Source organism: Rutilus rutilus, assembly GCF_951802725.1.
Source record: "Rutilus rutilus genome assembly, chromosome: 24".
NCBI lineage: Eukaryota > Metazoa > Chordata > Actinopteri > Cypriniformes > Leuciscidae > Rutilus > Rutilus rutilus.
In genome coordinates, this window is record NC_140228.1 from 1,698,080 (window position 1) to 1,715,579 (window position 17,500).

The 17,500-nt window shown below is 38.8% G+C and overlaps 2 protein-coding genes across 3 annotated transcripts in view; one reads left to right on the forward strand and one right to left on the reverse strand.

Moving 5' to 3' along the window:
* Window positions 1-17,500, forward strand: part of kcnh2b (potassium voltage-gated channel, subfamily H (eag-related), member 2b) — a 190,570-nt gene that overhangs the window by 160,441 nt on the left and 12,629 nt on the right. The window contains exons 6-8 of the mRNA XM_084398443.1: window positions 11,655-12,089; window positions 12,977-13,367; window positions 17,142-17,341. Coding sequence (XP_084254569.1) covers window positions 11,655-12,089; window positions 12,977-13,367; window positions 17,142-17,341 — 1,026 coding nt within the window. The remainder of the gene's footprint in view (window positions 1-11,654; window positions 12,090-12,976; window positions 13,368-17,141; window positions 17,342-17,500) is intronic.
* The window catches only part of LOC311283746 (myosin-7-like), a 234,498-nt gene that overhangs the window by 36,901 nt on the left and 180,097 nt on the right, over window positions 1-17,500 (reverse strand). The window lies entirely within an intron of this gene.

A 17,500-nucleotide genomic window follows, 5' to 3' on the forward strand; every position in this document is an offset into this window, starting at 1 on the left:
TCGCAATTCTGACTTTATATCAGAAACAAAACCAAGTCTCACCATTGAAAGCCGTGTACCAAGCACACAATTATAATGTTTTTATTATAATTTTATGTAGCCTATATAACAGACTTGCGCTGCTTATTTTGCACTGAACTGTATTATTTTTAGTGTATTATTTTTATTTTAGTGCTTCCAGTCATATTTCAAGCAATTGAATTGAATTGAATTGAATTCAAAACCATCATGTTGAACATCTGAAAGTGTCTCAGCTGAAGGAAATACATTATTTATCGGCTTCAATATATGGGCCAAAATTTCTAATGAAGATGCATCCGAGTTGATCATTAAATGAAACACAACTGAGAGCTCAGTTAAGTTTCCTGAGCTATAAAACCACAACCTCTGAGCAATAACACTTTCCTGAAGGCCAGACATCTAGAAATGCAAATGAAAAACAACGCAAGCACATGACGCCTTTGGCAGAACAAACCAGAGCAAGACGACACAAACAAACTGGAACTTGGCATTGCTTTATTATTTTCAGGATAAGAGACCATGGCTGTCGTGGACACTGTGTTTAGGCCTTTGTCTTGATTTTGCTCACCTTTAGCATCTGATCTGGGTCCAGTTTGGTTGATATGAGTGTTACAGTGTAGATGGAGGGTTAATGAAAACCCACTGATCTCAGGACAGCTGCTAAAACTTTAAATACCTTCGTTTGAATCCTCTTAGTGAAATATGGAGATTGTAGGAGCTGAGAGGAGCTCTGAACCGCTGGAGAAGTGACTTAATTCCTGAATATCACTCTGACTGAACGCAGGGAAAAGCCCTGAATGAGATGAGCTGAAGAAGAGGATTGTGGGATTGAATAGGAGAGGGTGCATTTGTCCTCTTAGATCAGTTTACACCACAGAAACGTCACTGTTTATGTCACTCAGCAGGATTATTCATTGGCTCTTTCCGCAGTTGCATAGTTTCACCAGTAGGTGGCGCCTGATGACTGTCTTCATGAGTGAGTCGTTTGAATCATTCGTTGAACCAATTTATCCAACAGCGCTAATTCATTCACCAATGAAACAACTGACTGTTTTAATGAGCGAGTCATTGAATTATTCACTCAACCATTTTGTTTCAAAACCCTTATTCATTTCAGAACAAAACAAATGGCTGTAGGTTTTTCTCAAATGGCTTTCTATCTTCCACAGAATGCAAAATGAGCAAAAAAGACATTTAGAAAAGAAAACAAAGCACTATTACAGTAGTTCATCAGACTCACACTCTATTGTAAGTCTTCTGAAGTCTTAATGTGAGAAACAGACCCATATTTAAGTCATTATTCATGCTAATCCCTCAAGCTAAAGCTTTGAAGGCTGAGATTGTCTTTATTCTGGTGTAATATATTGCTGTTTAAAACCAGATGGACTTGTGATCGGAGATGCTCTTGGTGCACTGATGCATTCAGATGAATATGACTCTGATCTTCATCTTTAACTCATGCTCTGTTTGAGACTGTGCAAGAGGAATGAATACAGAAGTCCATGTCAGATACTCTACTCAGATCTATTTATAGCTAATAGAAAAAAAAGAGATGACATCACGTCTGTAGCTGTGTTTTTTAATGCAAGAAAATGCTTTGACATGTATAGAGTCATTTTGATGAGGAACTATTAGTAATTTTCTTATTTCTGCTGTGATATAGTTCCATTTTTAGAATTATATATAATATAGTATCATATAATAGGCCTTTCTTGTGTATCCATCACCTGAAAAATTACTGTTTTTATGTCACAGGTAGCCAATTTTTCCCCATGCGCTTTCATGTCTTGATGTTGTTGATGGCCAGAATCCTCCTGAAATGTCTTTGATATCAGATGTAGAGAATCACATATCAGGACTCGATAATTAACACTGATGAGGGGCAGTTCAGATTCATTACAGGTTCGAGTGCGGTCCCGTATTTGCCCACTTAAAGGATATGTAGTTTTTTTGCTTTAAAAATAGCAAAAATCACTATATCTATGTTATATATATATTTTTGTTGTTTACTTACATTATCCCGACTGTTTCCAACAACTTTCAAACCAGGAGAAATTTGTAATTTAATTCGAAGACACGGACCGTTTCTTTATTTCCGTTTTCTCGCCGTTAATGTCGTCATATCCGCGTTCTCCCTGGTTTCCGCTCGTACTGCCATAGCAACCAGAGCCCTCTGATAGTAATCAAGGCGACAGGCGTGGACAACTGTGTAGTTCGTAATGTCTATCTGCACGCTGTTGTTGTTTCGTTCAAACATTATGGACCATGGCAAGCAGACTTTGGATAAAAAAGGAGAACTAAAACGAGAATCAATATCAGCGCGGTGTTTTCGAGATGCCGAGAGCTCCACGTCCGAGACTTCGACCGCTCCTACATGTACTTTATTAAACAGGTGAGCACATTTACATAAAACTAATCAATGTTATATAGTTCAACAATGATAAAATGTTAGAATATGATCTGTATGTTATTCTAATGTTGATCTAGCTTACTGCTAGTCTCATACAGACAAACTAACACATACATTTCAACACATTTAAATGCAGTTTAGTGTGCTAGTGTAATGTTAGACCAAGTGAAACAGCGCTGCGTTACCTCACAAGTTTAATTTGTCTAATAAACTGACCTGTGAGTAGTAATTCTGCACGTGTAGTTCGGTAGAATGAAATGTCCATATTCCTTTTATATCCGTGGGACTCGCGTCGTGTGTGGAGCTGCTAGCTGTCTCTTAGCAATCCCGAACTGCTTCATATCACAGTCATGATAAAAACATCGATGTATTCAGTCATCCATAAACATTATTAGATCGGTCGACTTGACGTTGACGACAAGATCCATAATTCTTAGAAAATGGTGCGTCATCAAACTACGCCTTTGTTATTATAAGAGGTTAGCGACCCCTAGCGGCGAAAAAGTTACATATTGCACGTTTAAATTGATTTTCCACTGCACTTTTTACCATTATAAATGCCTTTATAAAATAAATAATGTTTTAAATAAAAAATGTTCAATAGAGAAATAGGCAATGATGGTAAAAATGAAGTGATACTTTTAAATATTAAACTTAAACCCCCAGTAGGTGGCGGCAAGTCACTGTCTTAATGAGTGAGTCATTGAATCATTCATTCATTCATTCGTTCGTTCATTCATTCAGTACTGAAAAGAGTGGCTGTATTTATGAACGAGTCATTGAATCATTGACTCGCACGACTCGTTCACGAATCACCGCTGTGTTGAAAACTGCTGTTGCTTTCTTTGGAACTATTATTTCATTGCAAAATAGAGCAAACAATTCTGACAAAACTGTTTAAAATGCACATCACTTAATAGGACCCTTTTTGTTGAACTGTTGTATAAAAATCACATTTGCAATCTTTTTCATATTTAGGAAACATTGCATTCTTGCTCGTATAATATATGCTCAACATTAAAAACTAGAGCTCACACAGGGTGTGTTTGTTCTGAGGAGAGTTTGAGTCTTAAATCGATCTCTATGCGCAGTCTGTGTCTATATTTGTTCTTCATGCTAGTAAGTGCATGAATCCCTACTTTTACAGAGGTACAGTGTCGAGAACAGCAGTAATAAAACACGATATCTGAACACGCTGCTCTTGTGGATGCTGTCAGTTTTGACTGAAAAGATGAGGTAATTTGATAGATTTATGTAAATGTTTAGCATTAATGATGTTCATCTTCTTGATCATGTGACGTCATTCACCCACATCTCTAAACAGACACATGGATTTCCATTTCAGTTTATGACGTACGCACAGTTGCATGCGTTTTTCCCTTTCATATTAAAGTCCTGCTCATGTGGCAAAGTTTTAAACCAATACTGTATTTATGTCATGAAACAGAGTCCAGTACAGAGTATTTTCGAGAGCTGTGAAATGAAGCTATTTTTTAAAGACGTCTTTAAGAGATTCTTTGCAACTTATTAAAGTTTCTCATCAGCAGAATGAAAAGCGGCTCCGAAAGCAGATTAAAGAAGCCCGAAGCCCCGAAAGCGCTGAACTCTCGCTGTCCTAAACTTAAGCTTTCAAATCCTCACCAGACCTGAGCGAGGAACTTCATTCACATGTGCTGTGAAATCAACAGAGAATCAATAACATCTGGAGAGCCAGTATATTTAATACACATAAAAACTAATTCAAACTATTGATATAAACTATAGTAGTATCTCAACGAGAGTCCTGAAGCCGCGGTAATGATGAAGATTTGAGAAGAAAGCTGCAGTCGGGCAAATCAAGACAGAATTAGAGAGCATTAATGACTGATTCAGATGCTCTTTTATTATTTTTACATGAACATCATCTGTGATATAAAAGTTAAGGACTAATGGTGAAGAGTTTCTGATTCTGACTGTTTGATCCTTTCCTCATTGTATTTACACTATATTATGACAATATGATTTGTCTCGGATATTTCTTTGTGATATTTGAGTTTCGCTCGTGACTCTTGGCTCGAATCTTGTAGGATTGAATTATTTGCGATCAAACCCAGAGGTGGCGAGAAACCGAGAGCTTGTTAAGTTGACAGATCCAAAGCTTCTTTGTTTAAAATAGAAATTGGGGCTCTTCAATATTTGATTTAGTGTTTTACCAGAGGACTTTCTCAGGCCGGCTCTGTCTCCTCAATCGTTTCACTTCCAGCCCATCAAACATCTGTTGACTCGAGGTTTCTGAGGGCTTTCATTCAGGTTTGAACTCTCAAATTAAATTCGTGAAAGCTGCAGGTAATAATAATATACTACAATACATCCACACACATCTATCTATCCATCCATCCATCCATTAATAGTAGTATTTAACAACAAATATTTATTTCTCTGCTAAAAACATGTGCTGGTTCCATTCTTTTTTTGTAGTGAAAAAAATGTTTTAGTTAAATTCAATTGTCCATTTTTCAACATCCAATGATGATCATTGTTTTTTTTTGCCAAATCATTCAGCGCACGTGAAATGAAAATGGCTCAAAAAGATCAAAACTAACTAGCAAATGGACAGAACAGACCTTTAGAAGATATAATTAACACACGACACACATCCAGAGGGAAATCTCATCCTCCTAAACCTTTGTTAAACGTAATCAACTCTCCTAGGTGTCAGCATTGAACGTTTTAGTGTCTTTTAATAGAATAAAGGGACATTTGAAGGAGCAGTTCGATCTAAGATGATAATTAATATCAATATTTACTCGCCAAACTCACATTTTCCATTTAAAAGTCTGTTGAAATAAAATAAAAATAAATAACCCAGCATTTTTTAGAGTGTAGATGAAAAGAAATGGACATTTCTAGTCCTAATGAACTGGATGTACCTCTCTATTAGACGTCACAGATGACTCCTAATTTGTGATTTGGGTTAATGTACGATCGATCGCCCCACATTTCTCTTCAAAAATCCACCGCATTCATCATGATTGTGTCCCTCAACAACATTTATGTTCAATTGAACCCCTATTTTTATAATGTTATAATCATAAACCTCTTTTTTGAAGCGCATCTCTTCATCTCCAGTGAATGTGGGAATAAACAGGTCGTGTTTGGGGTTCTTGTAATGTGTTTTGACATCGTTTTGCTTCATGCTTCACTGGGGAGATTTGAAAAGCTTATTTTAGTTGCAGGGGTTTCTAAAAATAAGGCCTGAAGTCCCCGAGGAGGGTCTTGACGCGGGACGTGTCCGGCCATGAGCTCTAATAGGTGCTGAATGATGAGATCAGGGCTTTCGAGGTCAAGAGACCAGATGATTTCTGCAGAAGAGCTCAGGCGTGATGCCAGCTGATGTCCTCAGACTCCAGAGCCCCTTTCACACAGCGCCTTGATCCCGGGAAATTGCCGTAAAATTGCTAGAGTGGCTTCTGTATGAACGCAGACACGTCCCGGGATTGATGCCGGGATGGGGACCTAGTAACATTGCCGGGATCAGTCCCAGAACGCGCCCTGTGTTCAGGACCAATGCCTGCACTGCAAAAAATGCTTTTCTTACTTAGTATTTTTGTCTTGTTTCCAGTCCAAATATCAAAAAATTCTTAAATCAAGATGCATTTACTAAATCTATTGAACTATTGCAAGTATACTTTTTCTGTTTGTGCTTGTGGAAACACTAGTGTTCGTCATGTCTTCAGCGAACAGCGTCTCTGCTCTTTTCAGAGTCGCGTCTCCGTCACCGCATCTGACGTGTGTGAGACCGCGGGACATTTCCCATGATGACTCACGCAGGAGTGTGTGCCGTGCTGTAAACCGCTGTGTGTGAGAGTGGCACCTGCTCTCGCCCGCAGCCTGTGTGTGTGTGTGTGTGTGTGCGCAACACCTGCTGACCCAGAATGCCCTGCGTTTGACACCGACTGACATGAGGCTCGGATGCTCAGGCCTTTGGCAGACATGATCCTAACCCTAAAGATGTCTAATACTGTGACAGTGAAGCTGAAGATTAATGAGCGGTGTAAAGCTGGAGCTCCAGCTTTTGTGAGTCTGTATCTACAGGTTCAGCTGGGCTTTTCCCATCTCCCATCTCTCAGCGCACAAACAAACCACTCGCTCCGTTCATGTGGGTTCGTCTCAATCTAAGACGAGATGAAATGTGACATGAACATGACAGAAATTACTGTACACTCATAGAAATCTGACATTGACTGATGAGAGAGGCTGTGATTTATGTTTTCTTTCTGGAATTTATCTTTGAATCTTTAAATGTTTTAAAGTCCTCCTGTAGTCTATCATTTTATCCCTAAAAACTCATCTTTGATCACCAAAATGACATATTTAAGCGTTTTTTCCTGCATGCCTTAAAATATCTTGACTGTAACTCGACACCCTCGCCTCATTTAGTATGCGCGGTTCTATGAATGAGCCCCGCCTCCACTCACTCACTCAGCTCAGAGATCCACTGGTTGACGATCACACGTTGATCTGATTGGTTACAAGGTAGTTTGTGACGTCAGAAACACCAGCGATTTCAAAGCGTGTTTTTGAGACTGTCTTTGGTTCACTGCAGTTTTAAGGAGGAAATACTCAGCAATGCTGTCGACTCATGAACTTACACATGGTTTGTCTTAAAGCATATTAAAAACACCACATAGACACATAAACAATATTAAAAGCTGGATTTCCACCACAGAGGGACTTTAAAGCATAATAATTGTAATTATTGTAAAAAAAAAAATTGTTTTTATGTGTTACTTTGCTATTGTTCATTTGTCTTTTTTTCCTGTCAGCATAAATGAATTAGGACCCTTCTTGTATATGCATTTCTCAGACTGCCGTTTTGTGTAACGCGCACATAAACGGCCTGGTTGTCTGTGTGCATTTAATCATATCGCAGTAAAACAGCTGATTTTTGTGTAGCACTGAAAACACAAGTCAGGACGCGTCTGTCAGCGCGCCGAGCGTCTCAAAGACGTCCTGACAGCGAGAACACCATCATAACAGTAGTTGCGTGACAGCGCTGTGTGTGGGGCTTGTTTGTTGTGCTATAATTATAATGTGTCAAATTGTGTTTCCAAACAGCTGTACTTAAACTTAAACGCACTAAAATGTGCATGACGTGCATTTGTGCGTCAAAACACTTCATCATGCGGATGGGTGAGAAACACTCGTGAGTTTCTCCTAAAGCGGCTTTATATAAGACCATCATCAGAGGTCGTGAGAGGTCAACTCCTCTCGCACACCAACACACACACCTGTGTCAAACCACCCTCCCTCGCTAGTGCGCTCGTGCTTTATATCACAATATTTCACTATATTACTGTTTTTGAAACCTTCACATGAAAATGAATGTGTTTAGGGCTGTGATCTAATTAATTACATGCTATGATTAATCTGATTAATCGCACATCAGATTTGGCTGATAAATTACCCCCAAAAGATAAATTAAAGTCTTTATTGTGCGAAATGAGAAAAGCATCAAATTTACGTTACAAAAAGTAGCTTTAGAAAGAAATATTGCATTTGATTCAACATTGAATTTATTACACATAAACTTTTAGGCTAAAAGTGACATGATTTATTTTAATTTTTTTCAGAAGCTGCATCGGGATTTGTATTTATATATATTTACAGACCAAAACAGTTTTGTTAACAAAATTCTTTGAAATATCTTTTTTTTTACTCAAAAGAAAGTAAGTCATACAGGTTTAAAAAGACATGAGGGTGAGTAATGATGACACAATTTTTATTTTTGGGCAAAATATCCCCAAAATATGATTTTTTTTATTTTATTTTTATGAAGTGAAACTTATGGCGGTTTGATTCAACATAGAATTTATTACACATAAACTTTTAGGCTAAAAGTTTTTTTTTTTTTAGAAGCTGCATCTTAATCTGTATTTACAGATCAACAACTGTTTTGTTTACAACATTCTTTGAAATATCTTCTTTTATGTTTCGCAAAAGAAAGAAAGAAAGTCATACAGGTTTAAAAAGACATTAGAGTGAGTAAATGATGACAGACTATCCTCAAAATAGGATATTTTTTAAATGAAGTGAAACCTGTGGCGGTAAATGTCTAAATGAGTGAGTCATTGATTCATTCGATTCGTTCAAACGGCTGATTCATTCAGGAACAAAGTAAATGACTCTCTTAATGAATGAGTCATTGAATCATTGGTTCACCCGATTGATTCGTTCAAATCACGGATTCATTTAGAAACGAAACACAGCAAAATTGAGCAAAAACAGACAATATTGTGTCTAAAATGCAACACAGTATTAATATCATTGAGATACTATTGTAAGTTTTAGCATGTGAGAAAAAGCATTTGGGAAGATAATTCAGTGTGCCAGTGGCTTGTGCAAAAGAACATTTATTGCATATTTTTGCAGACGTTCTTTGGTGTATTAATGCCACTCTAATGAAACGTTTCCAAACACAAGCATCTTTGAAACTTTGAGACTGTCTTTGGTTCACTGCAGTTTTAAGGAGGAAATACTCAGCAATGGTGTCGACTTATGAATTTACACATGCTTTGTCTTAAAGCGTATTAAAAACACCACATAGACACATAAACAACATTAAAAGCTGGATTTTCACCACAGGGGGACTTTAAATTATAATTATTTGTGATTATGTAGAATGATCTGATTTTGTGTTAATTTCCTATTGTTCATTTAAATCAGTCTGCAATCTGCATAAATTAATTAGGACTGTTCTTTTATGTGCATCTCCCAGACTGCAGTTTAGGGTAACGAGCTCATAAACGGCCTGGTTGCAAAGCCACTCTAAATGAAACGTTTCCAAACACAAGCAGCTTTAAAACTTCCTGTTAAAAAATAAATAAATTCTGTATTATGAATTTTTAAGGCCAGACAAGTTATTTGTTGGTCAATTTGTAGAGAAAGACACACGCCTGCGCGCATATATATTCAAATGCACATATCTATAGACTAAACACGTAATATGCATGTGCATACAGTCGGTCAGTGTTTACACAGATTCACGGTTTTGAAGATGATAACGTTTGAAAAAAATGTCACCGCTTGCACCTTGGATCCTGTTTCTCGATTATCAAACACTGTTGTTGTGCGGATGAGCAGCCGGAGCGCATTAAAGGAACACGCCGACTTTTTGGGACTTTATCTTATTCACCGAATCCCCCAGTGTTAGATAAGTCCATACACACCCTTCTCATCTCCGTGCGTACCGTAACTCTGTCTGACCCACCCACCGCTAGCCTAGCTTAGCACAAAGACTGGAGGTAAACGGCTCCAGCTAGCATACTGTGACAATAAGTGACAAAATAACGCCAACATTTTCCTATTTACATGTTGTGATTTGTATAAGAACTCCGCAGAAGTAGCAGTGCTTCGCCTTCTGAGAATATAGTTCCCAGTCTGTATACGGTTAGAAGATGGCTGTGTCTCATGTGACCTTGTTATCTGTACACGCTGTGACTATACAAATCACAACATGTAAATAGGAAAATGTTGGCGTTATTTGGTCACTTATTGGGAGCAATGGGGTCAATTTTTTACTTTTGTACAAAAAAATAAATAAATTGTTTACAGATCGGGCTTTGGTCGGACTCGGGCTCATTTAGCTTTTCTCCTTTCATCGTGCCCATAATATACGTGCAGAGCGCAGGCTACTGTATGAAATATTGTTATATTGATAATATTATAAACCATTATTGACCATGCGGAGCATCAGGGAGAAGTTGGAGCATAAGGAGTTACTAAAAGTTCCCAATACTTCAGGAAAAGCTGCATTTTGAAAGAGTTTTGATTTGATTACCGAGCCTGAAGCCTTGAACAGTGGATGCTATTCTTCTTCTTCACAACGATCGCGAGTAAACAGTGAATGAGCCTAACGTTACTCAGTTCAACGGATTTTTTTTTTCTTTGTTATATTTTTATTATTATTTAACGTTAGCCGGTTGGCGAAGAGTTCTTTGAAACGTTGTTCTTCAGTAAAGTTACTAAACATCAAAGAAAGGTCGGCCGTAAATCTTTATTTACTGCTGGATCACATTTGGCTATATAATATTCTCTACTGCATGCTTATGCTTCTCTGTAATGGACAGTCTGTATTAATATTTGTGGGCATAATTGTCGGTGGTGGTAGTTATGTTTGAGGCCTATAATAAATATGTGTATGTGTGTGCGTCTAGCAGAGACAGCGCGCATCAGAGAGAGCTCAAAGTGATATTGATGTTGGTCTCGGGTCGGGTTCGGGCTGGGGCCGGATTAGGGCTTGAACACCACGGGCCAGGTCTCGGTTAGGGCTGGATGTTTTGCCCCGTGCAGGGCTCTAGGCAGTATGCTAGCTGGAGCCGTTTACCTCCAGTCTTTGTGCTAAGCTAGGCTAGCGGTGGGTGCGTCAGACAGAGTTACGGTACGCACGGAGATGAGAAGGGTATGTGTGGACTTATCTAACTCTGGGGGATACAGTGAATAAGCTAAAGTCCCAAAAAGTCTGCGTGTTTTCTGTTAGAACGGTGTCGTGTTAGCGGCCCCTAAGTTAATAACTAATGATCTTTACGACGGAAGTGAATCAATCAAAACTAACTTTATCTGGACAATAACTTTATTCTAGAGCTGCTGTAAAGCCAAAACAATCTCTGTTACTGTAATCTCCTATTATCACTGTAAAGCTGCTTTGAAACAGTCTATATTGTTAAAGCGCTGTATAAATGAAGGTGACTTGACTAACTCATCCGTTCTCTTCTCTCGTCTTGTCCTGGTGATGAAGTAAATATCTCCCTTTGCTTTGAACTTTGAGCGCTGTAACTTTGCAGATGTTGTTTATGCTCAGACAGCAACATTACACACTAACTAAAGTTAGAAAAGAGAAATCACAATCAACCACCCCTTTAAATCTTCCCGGTAAATCATCCGTTCTCTTCGATCTTCAATTTTAGGGTCATTCTGCTTTATATTGGCTCCATCAAGCAACTATATGAAATGTAAGATGAACTACTTAGGTCTTTTATCCGCATTATTTGTCCATAGCTAATTTCATTTTTTTCTATGTTTATTTTTTTACACCAAGGATGACTTGAGGGTGGGTAAATCATGGGCTAATTTTCATTTCTGGGTGAACTATCTCTTTAATGCCACTCGAATGCAACGTTTCCAAACACAAGCGTCTTTGAAACGTCCCGTTAAATCATCCGTTCTCTTCTCTCTTCCGATCCAGGTTCTGTCTCTGGGCGCCGATGTTCTTCCGGAGTACAAACTCCAGGCTCCTCGGATCCACAAGTGGACGGTCCTGCACTACAGCCCGTTCAAAGCGGTGTGGGATTGGCTGATCCTGCTGTTGGTGATCTACACCGCGATCCTCACGCCGTACTCCGCAGCTTTCCTTCTGGACGAGGAGGACGAGGTCTCCATGCAGAACTGCGGATACTCCTGCAGTCCTCTCAACGTGGTGGACCTCATCGTGGACATCATGTTCATCATCGACATCATCATCAACTTCCGCACCACATACGTCAACGCCAACGACGAGGTGGTCAGTCACCCGCTGAGAATCGCTGTGCATTACTTTAAAGGCTGGTTCCTCATCGACATGGTGGCCGCGATCCCCTTCGACCTGCTCATATACCGGACCGGGGAGGAGGTGAGTGCTGAGGTGAGGGAATCATGCGGCACTCTCTGGCTCTTGTGTACTCACTTCATCTTTCCAATGCAAATGTTGTGGGCTCTAATGAAAGCTTGCTTGAGATGTTGCTCTTTTGTGTTTTCATTTGATGCTTTGAATTAAAGTGTCTGCTAATTGATTGTTGGTGCCATTCTGAGGCCAGAAGATATAGGCCAAATCACAAACAAATCTCAGTTACACTTTAGGATAGGACAATATTTGGCCGAGACACAACTATTGAAAATCTGGAATTTGAGGGTGCAAAAAAATCCAAACATTGAGAAAATCTCCTTTAAAGTATTTATATTCGCGATTGTGCTGCATTCACTCACCAAAATAAATGTTATATATATTTACGGTAGGAAATTTACAAAATATCTTCATGGAACATGATCTTTACTTAATAGCCTAATGATTTTTGGCATAAAAGAAAAATCTATAATTTTGAGCCATACAATGTATTGTTGGCTATTGCCACAGATATACCCGTGCGACTCGAGACTGGTGACGTGATCCAGGGACACATGTATATATATGAATCTGATGCATTGCATATAAAAATAATGAAAGGAAAGGATTACAAGACATCAGGTGAAGATATGTGTGAAAAAAAGTATTACAACGCTGTAGATGTCGATTTTTAAAGCTAAAATTGTAGAAATGAAAAAGAGTGTTTTTCCTGTACCGGCTCGTCCCAGACGTCCACCCTCATCGGCCATAATGCAGTAATATTTCACATTTCTTTAAGTATTTTTGATCCCTGAGCAGAAGAGACTTTTTTCAAAAACATGAAAAACATGTTTCTAGTGTTCCTTCAAAACTCTACATCTTTGTTATGATGCTTAATTTAGTGTTTTTCCCGTATCCTCTCGCTCCAGACGACCACCCTCATCGGCCTCCTCAAGACGGCTCGACTCCTACGGCTGGTGCGAGTGGCTCGTAAGCTGGACCGTTACTCTGAGTACGGGGCGGCCGTCCTGTTCCTGCTCATGTGCACCTTCGCTCTGATCGCTCATTGGCTGGCCTGCATCTGGTACGCCATCGGGAACGTGGAGCAGAACCGCTCCATCGGCTGGCTTCACGCGCTCGGCGTTCATCTGGGCAAACAGCACAACATCAGCATCCCGAGATCAGGACCCAGCATCAAGGATAAATACGTGACGGCGTTATACTTCACCTTCAGCAGCCTGACCAGCGTGGGCTTCGGGAACGTGTCGCCGAACACCAACTCAGAGAAGATCTTCTCCATCTGCGTCATGCTCATCGGATGTGAGTGTGTTTCAGTTAGGGATGCACGATGTATCGGCCGATAATGTTATCGTTATCAGCCCGATAAGAAAACGTCAATTCTAAAGAAATTCTAAATTCCATATTTTATGTTTGTTTTTAGTTTTTTTTTTGTTTTGGGGTATTTTTAAGTTTTTATTAATTTCCATCAGCTTTAATGGTGGTTTTATGCTGTTTTACATCACATATAGGGATGCACGATATATCGGCCACCATGCCGATGTTCATTTTTAATGTTATCGTTATCGGCCCGATAAGAAAATTTGGCTGATATATTAAAGCTGATAAATAATGTATTATTTCCTTCATCTGAGACACTTCACATGTTCAACATGATGGTTTTGAATTGCTTGAAATATGATTGAAATCACATCAAAATAAAAATACAGTTCAGTGCAAAATGTTTAGTCATAAAACTACATAAAATTTAAATGAGAATAATGGCTTTTAATTGTGAGATTTTTTTTTTTTGGTAATCAGGCTCTCAAAAACTATATAAAAAATTTGGATTTAGATTTATCGGCCAATATATCGGTTATCGGCTTTCAAATATAAAGAATTATCGGTATCGGCCAAAGTTTTCATATCGCTGCATCCCTAGTTTTATTATCTCCGGATCTCTGTTATGATCAGTGACAATAAACTTAGATATTGAGTACATGTTCATCATAACAGAGGTGTAATCAAGTCTTTGTCTGTATAAATTGCCATTTTAAATGTTTTGATTAACTTAATAGATCCTGAGAACACAAATCAAGCATAATAGACCCATTAAAGCAGGTCTAAGTTTTGACCTTCATCCTAAATATTCTTGCAGCTCTGATTAAACCTCATTACAGATGTGCTTGTTTGTTCTGTAGGCTGTATTTTTAATAGGGCTATTTTTAGTGTGCACTATATGATCAAACCTCATCATGCTGATGAAACATCCTCCCTTTTTAATTTTCCGTTAACAAATCAACTTGATAGCTCATTTTTGAAGGTCTTGATCGCAGCAATTAATGATAAATTGCCAATTTAATATCCCTGCCGCACATATATCAGACCGCAGTGGCCGTGGAGTAATTTCCGTTTTTATGGCCGGTACAAGCATTTATCATCGGAGCTGCAGAATTACATTTTTGTTAAATGGCAAAAGTTCAAAAGGACAAAATCAACATGATTTCTTCAATCCGAGACAAGATTTTTAATGTAATTAATTAGCTCGTTCAAAGCTGAAGTCAGCAGACTGTAGTGATCCGGCTCAATATTCACTGAACCACTACAGACAGACTCATTTGCTCAATTACAGTTTTTTCTTCTGCTATTGGGTTTGTTTCTTTCTTTAGTGTGTTAGAATAAATCTCAAGGAATCGGGTCCAGGTGATATTTAACCCCATCATATTTTATTTTATTAGATATATTAGAATTTTACATTTTACATCGTGACATTATTTTCATGACAAATTATAATTTCCGTATTTTATGTCTTTTTAATTCGTGGTATTTTTACGTTTTTTTTTTTATTTCTCCTATTTTTAATGGTGGTTCTCATTACTGTAATACAGCAATTTTATACTGTTTTATTACAACTAGGGATGCAATATTTATATCGGCCACCATATCAGTATCGGCCGATATGTGATCATTTTTAATGTTATCGTTATCGGCCTGATTAGAAAATGTGGCCAATATATTTATTTACATTTATAAATAGTTTCATATACATTTAATATATATATATAATCACTTCAAAAAGGAAAATACAGTTAATTGCAAAATGTTCTTCATATAGGCTACATATAATTATATTGAAAATAATGGCTTTTAATGGTGAGACTTTTGTTTTTGTATTCAGGCTCTCAAAAATTATATAAAAATTTAGATTCAGATTTATCGGCCAATATATCGGTTATCGGCTTTCAAATATAAAGAATTATCGGTTATCGGTATCGGCCAAAATGTTCATGTCAGTGCATCCCTAATTACAAATGTTTTTACCTGTTAAAATCAGCACAAAGTAAATACAGTTCAACCAATACCACTGAGATGTACAAATACTCCACAGAATAAATAATAAAACGTTATTTTTTGCATTTTATAGTGATGAGAATTATATTTTGTTTAGCATTAATTAATAAAAAATTAGCTTAATCATCATGAAAATAAGTGGATGTAAAAACTACACACTACAAAAGCAGCAAAAACAGCAACAAAGAAAGAGCTAAATCTGATTTCTTATTTATTCTGCTGTATTGGTGAAATATGACTCAGATGTGCTGTTTTGACAGGCTTTTTGAGATTATCCTCATTCGATAATTCCTGAAAGTTAATTCAACAAAGAGAAGAGGAGGATCTACAGTATTCTGCGGCGTTTGAGCTTCAGTCGCTGCTTCTTTGTTGCTATTTTTGCTGCTTTTGTAGTGTGATTCACAGTGCTGCCCACCTGCAGCGAGTTCAGTCAGTGCTCACCGCGGTGAAACAGCGGACCGAGGTCAGATCATGATGAACACACACACACAAATCTTTTAGGCTCGTTCTGAAGCACTCGAGATTTGTATACACTGAAAAATATATGGGGCCCTATTTTTTAACGATCTGAAACGCAAGTGTCAAGCGCAAAGCGCAAGTAACTTTGTGGGCGGGTCTCGGGCGCTGTTGCTATTATACCGGCGGGATAAATGACTCTTGCGCCTGGCGCAAATCTAAAAGGGGTTGGTCTGAAGTAGCTTCATTATTCATAGGTGTGGTTTGGGTGTAACGTGAAATAAACCAATCAGAGCGTCATCTCACATTCCCTTTAAGAGCAGGCGCTTGTTCTAAAGCGGATTCCTATTATAACGGCGGATTTGCCAGGCGCACGACAGGAGCGGTTCACAGCCGAGGAGACCGACATTCTCGTCATGGACGTTGGGGATGGAGAAACACACCCAAATTAACTTCGGTTAAACAGGTGTATGATAATTTGGGTAAATGTGTAAGCTAGATGTATGCTTTTATAATAAAATGTCTATCTATCTATCGTAATAATGTATGATTTGCAATAATGATAACTGCTGCGTCTGTGTGTAGATGAGAGAATCAAAGTGTATGCGCGTTGTGCACACGCTACATTGATTATGGCCAAGCATGCGCCCTTAAAATAGCATCTGAATAACATGCGCAACGCGCCACTGACTTTAAAATGTTTTTTTTTCGGTTAGTGGCGCAATTGTTTTCTAAACCTGTAAAATAGCATGAGGGAACGTTTGCGCCGGAACACGCCTCCTCTTTGCGCTGAACCGCCCCGGGGAGCGCAAGTGTATTTCTTAGTTAACCGACGTGCGTCTGTGGAGGGAAAAGTCCGCTGTGCGCGGGTGCAAAATAGGAATGATACATGCGTCGCTGTACAAAGTCAATTGCGCTGGGTGCAAGATAGGGCCCATGGTGTTTTCACTCAGGAATTGCTCATAAATTTCACGATTAAGGTCCTTGCACACTGAGTCAGAAATTTTCACACGTTAAAAAATAAATACGACCTCACGTTGTGTCAGTCACGCTTACACACTGCCTCCGAAACTTTCGTCCGTCATAAAAAATTCGGATCGGGTTCGATTTTCTGCGTTCTTCGTAGCAAAGCGTTTTGAATGGTGTTTTGACAATTCAGAGACAACGAATCACGAATACGGACTCAGTGTGCAAGGACCTTTACTCACAAAGAAAGAGTGTAAAACCGTGTACCTGTGTAGGTGCTTCATCACAATGCTTGTTTAACCATGCGTTCCTGTTCCCGTTCAGCGCTCATGTACGCCAGTATCTTCGGGAACGTGTCGGCCATCATCCAGCGCCTGTACTCGGGAACGGCTCGGTATCACACTCAGATGCTGCGGGTTCGAGAGTTCATCCGCTTCCATCAGATTCCCAACCCACTGCGACAGAGACTGGAGGAGTATTTCCAACACGCCTGGTCCTACACCAACGGCATCGACATGAACGCCGTGAGTTCTCCTGCTTCCTTACACTAACAAACTTACATTCACCACATTTAAACCTGGCCATCTTCAGTCTTCAGTGTGTGATGCTGTGTGATCATGAAGAAGCTCCAGCTCTTCTCTATATCAGTGTCAGTGTTCCTGAACTCATTGTAGTCTTGAGTT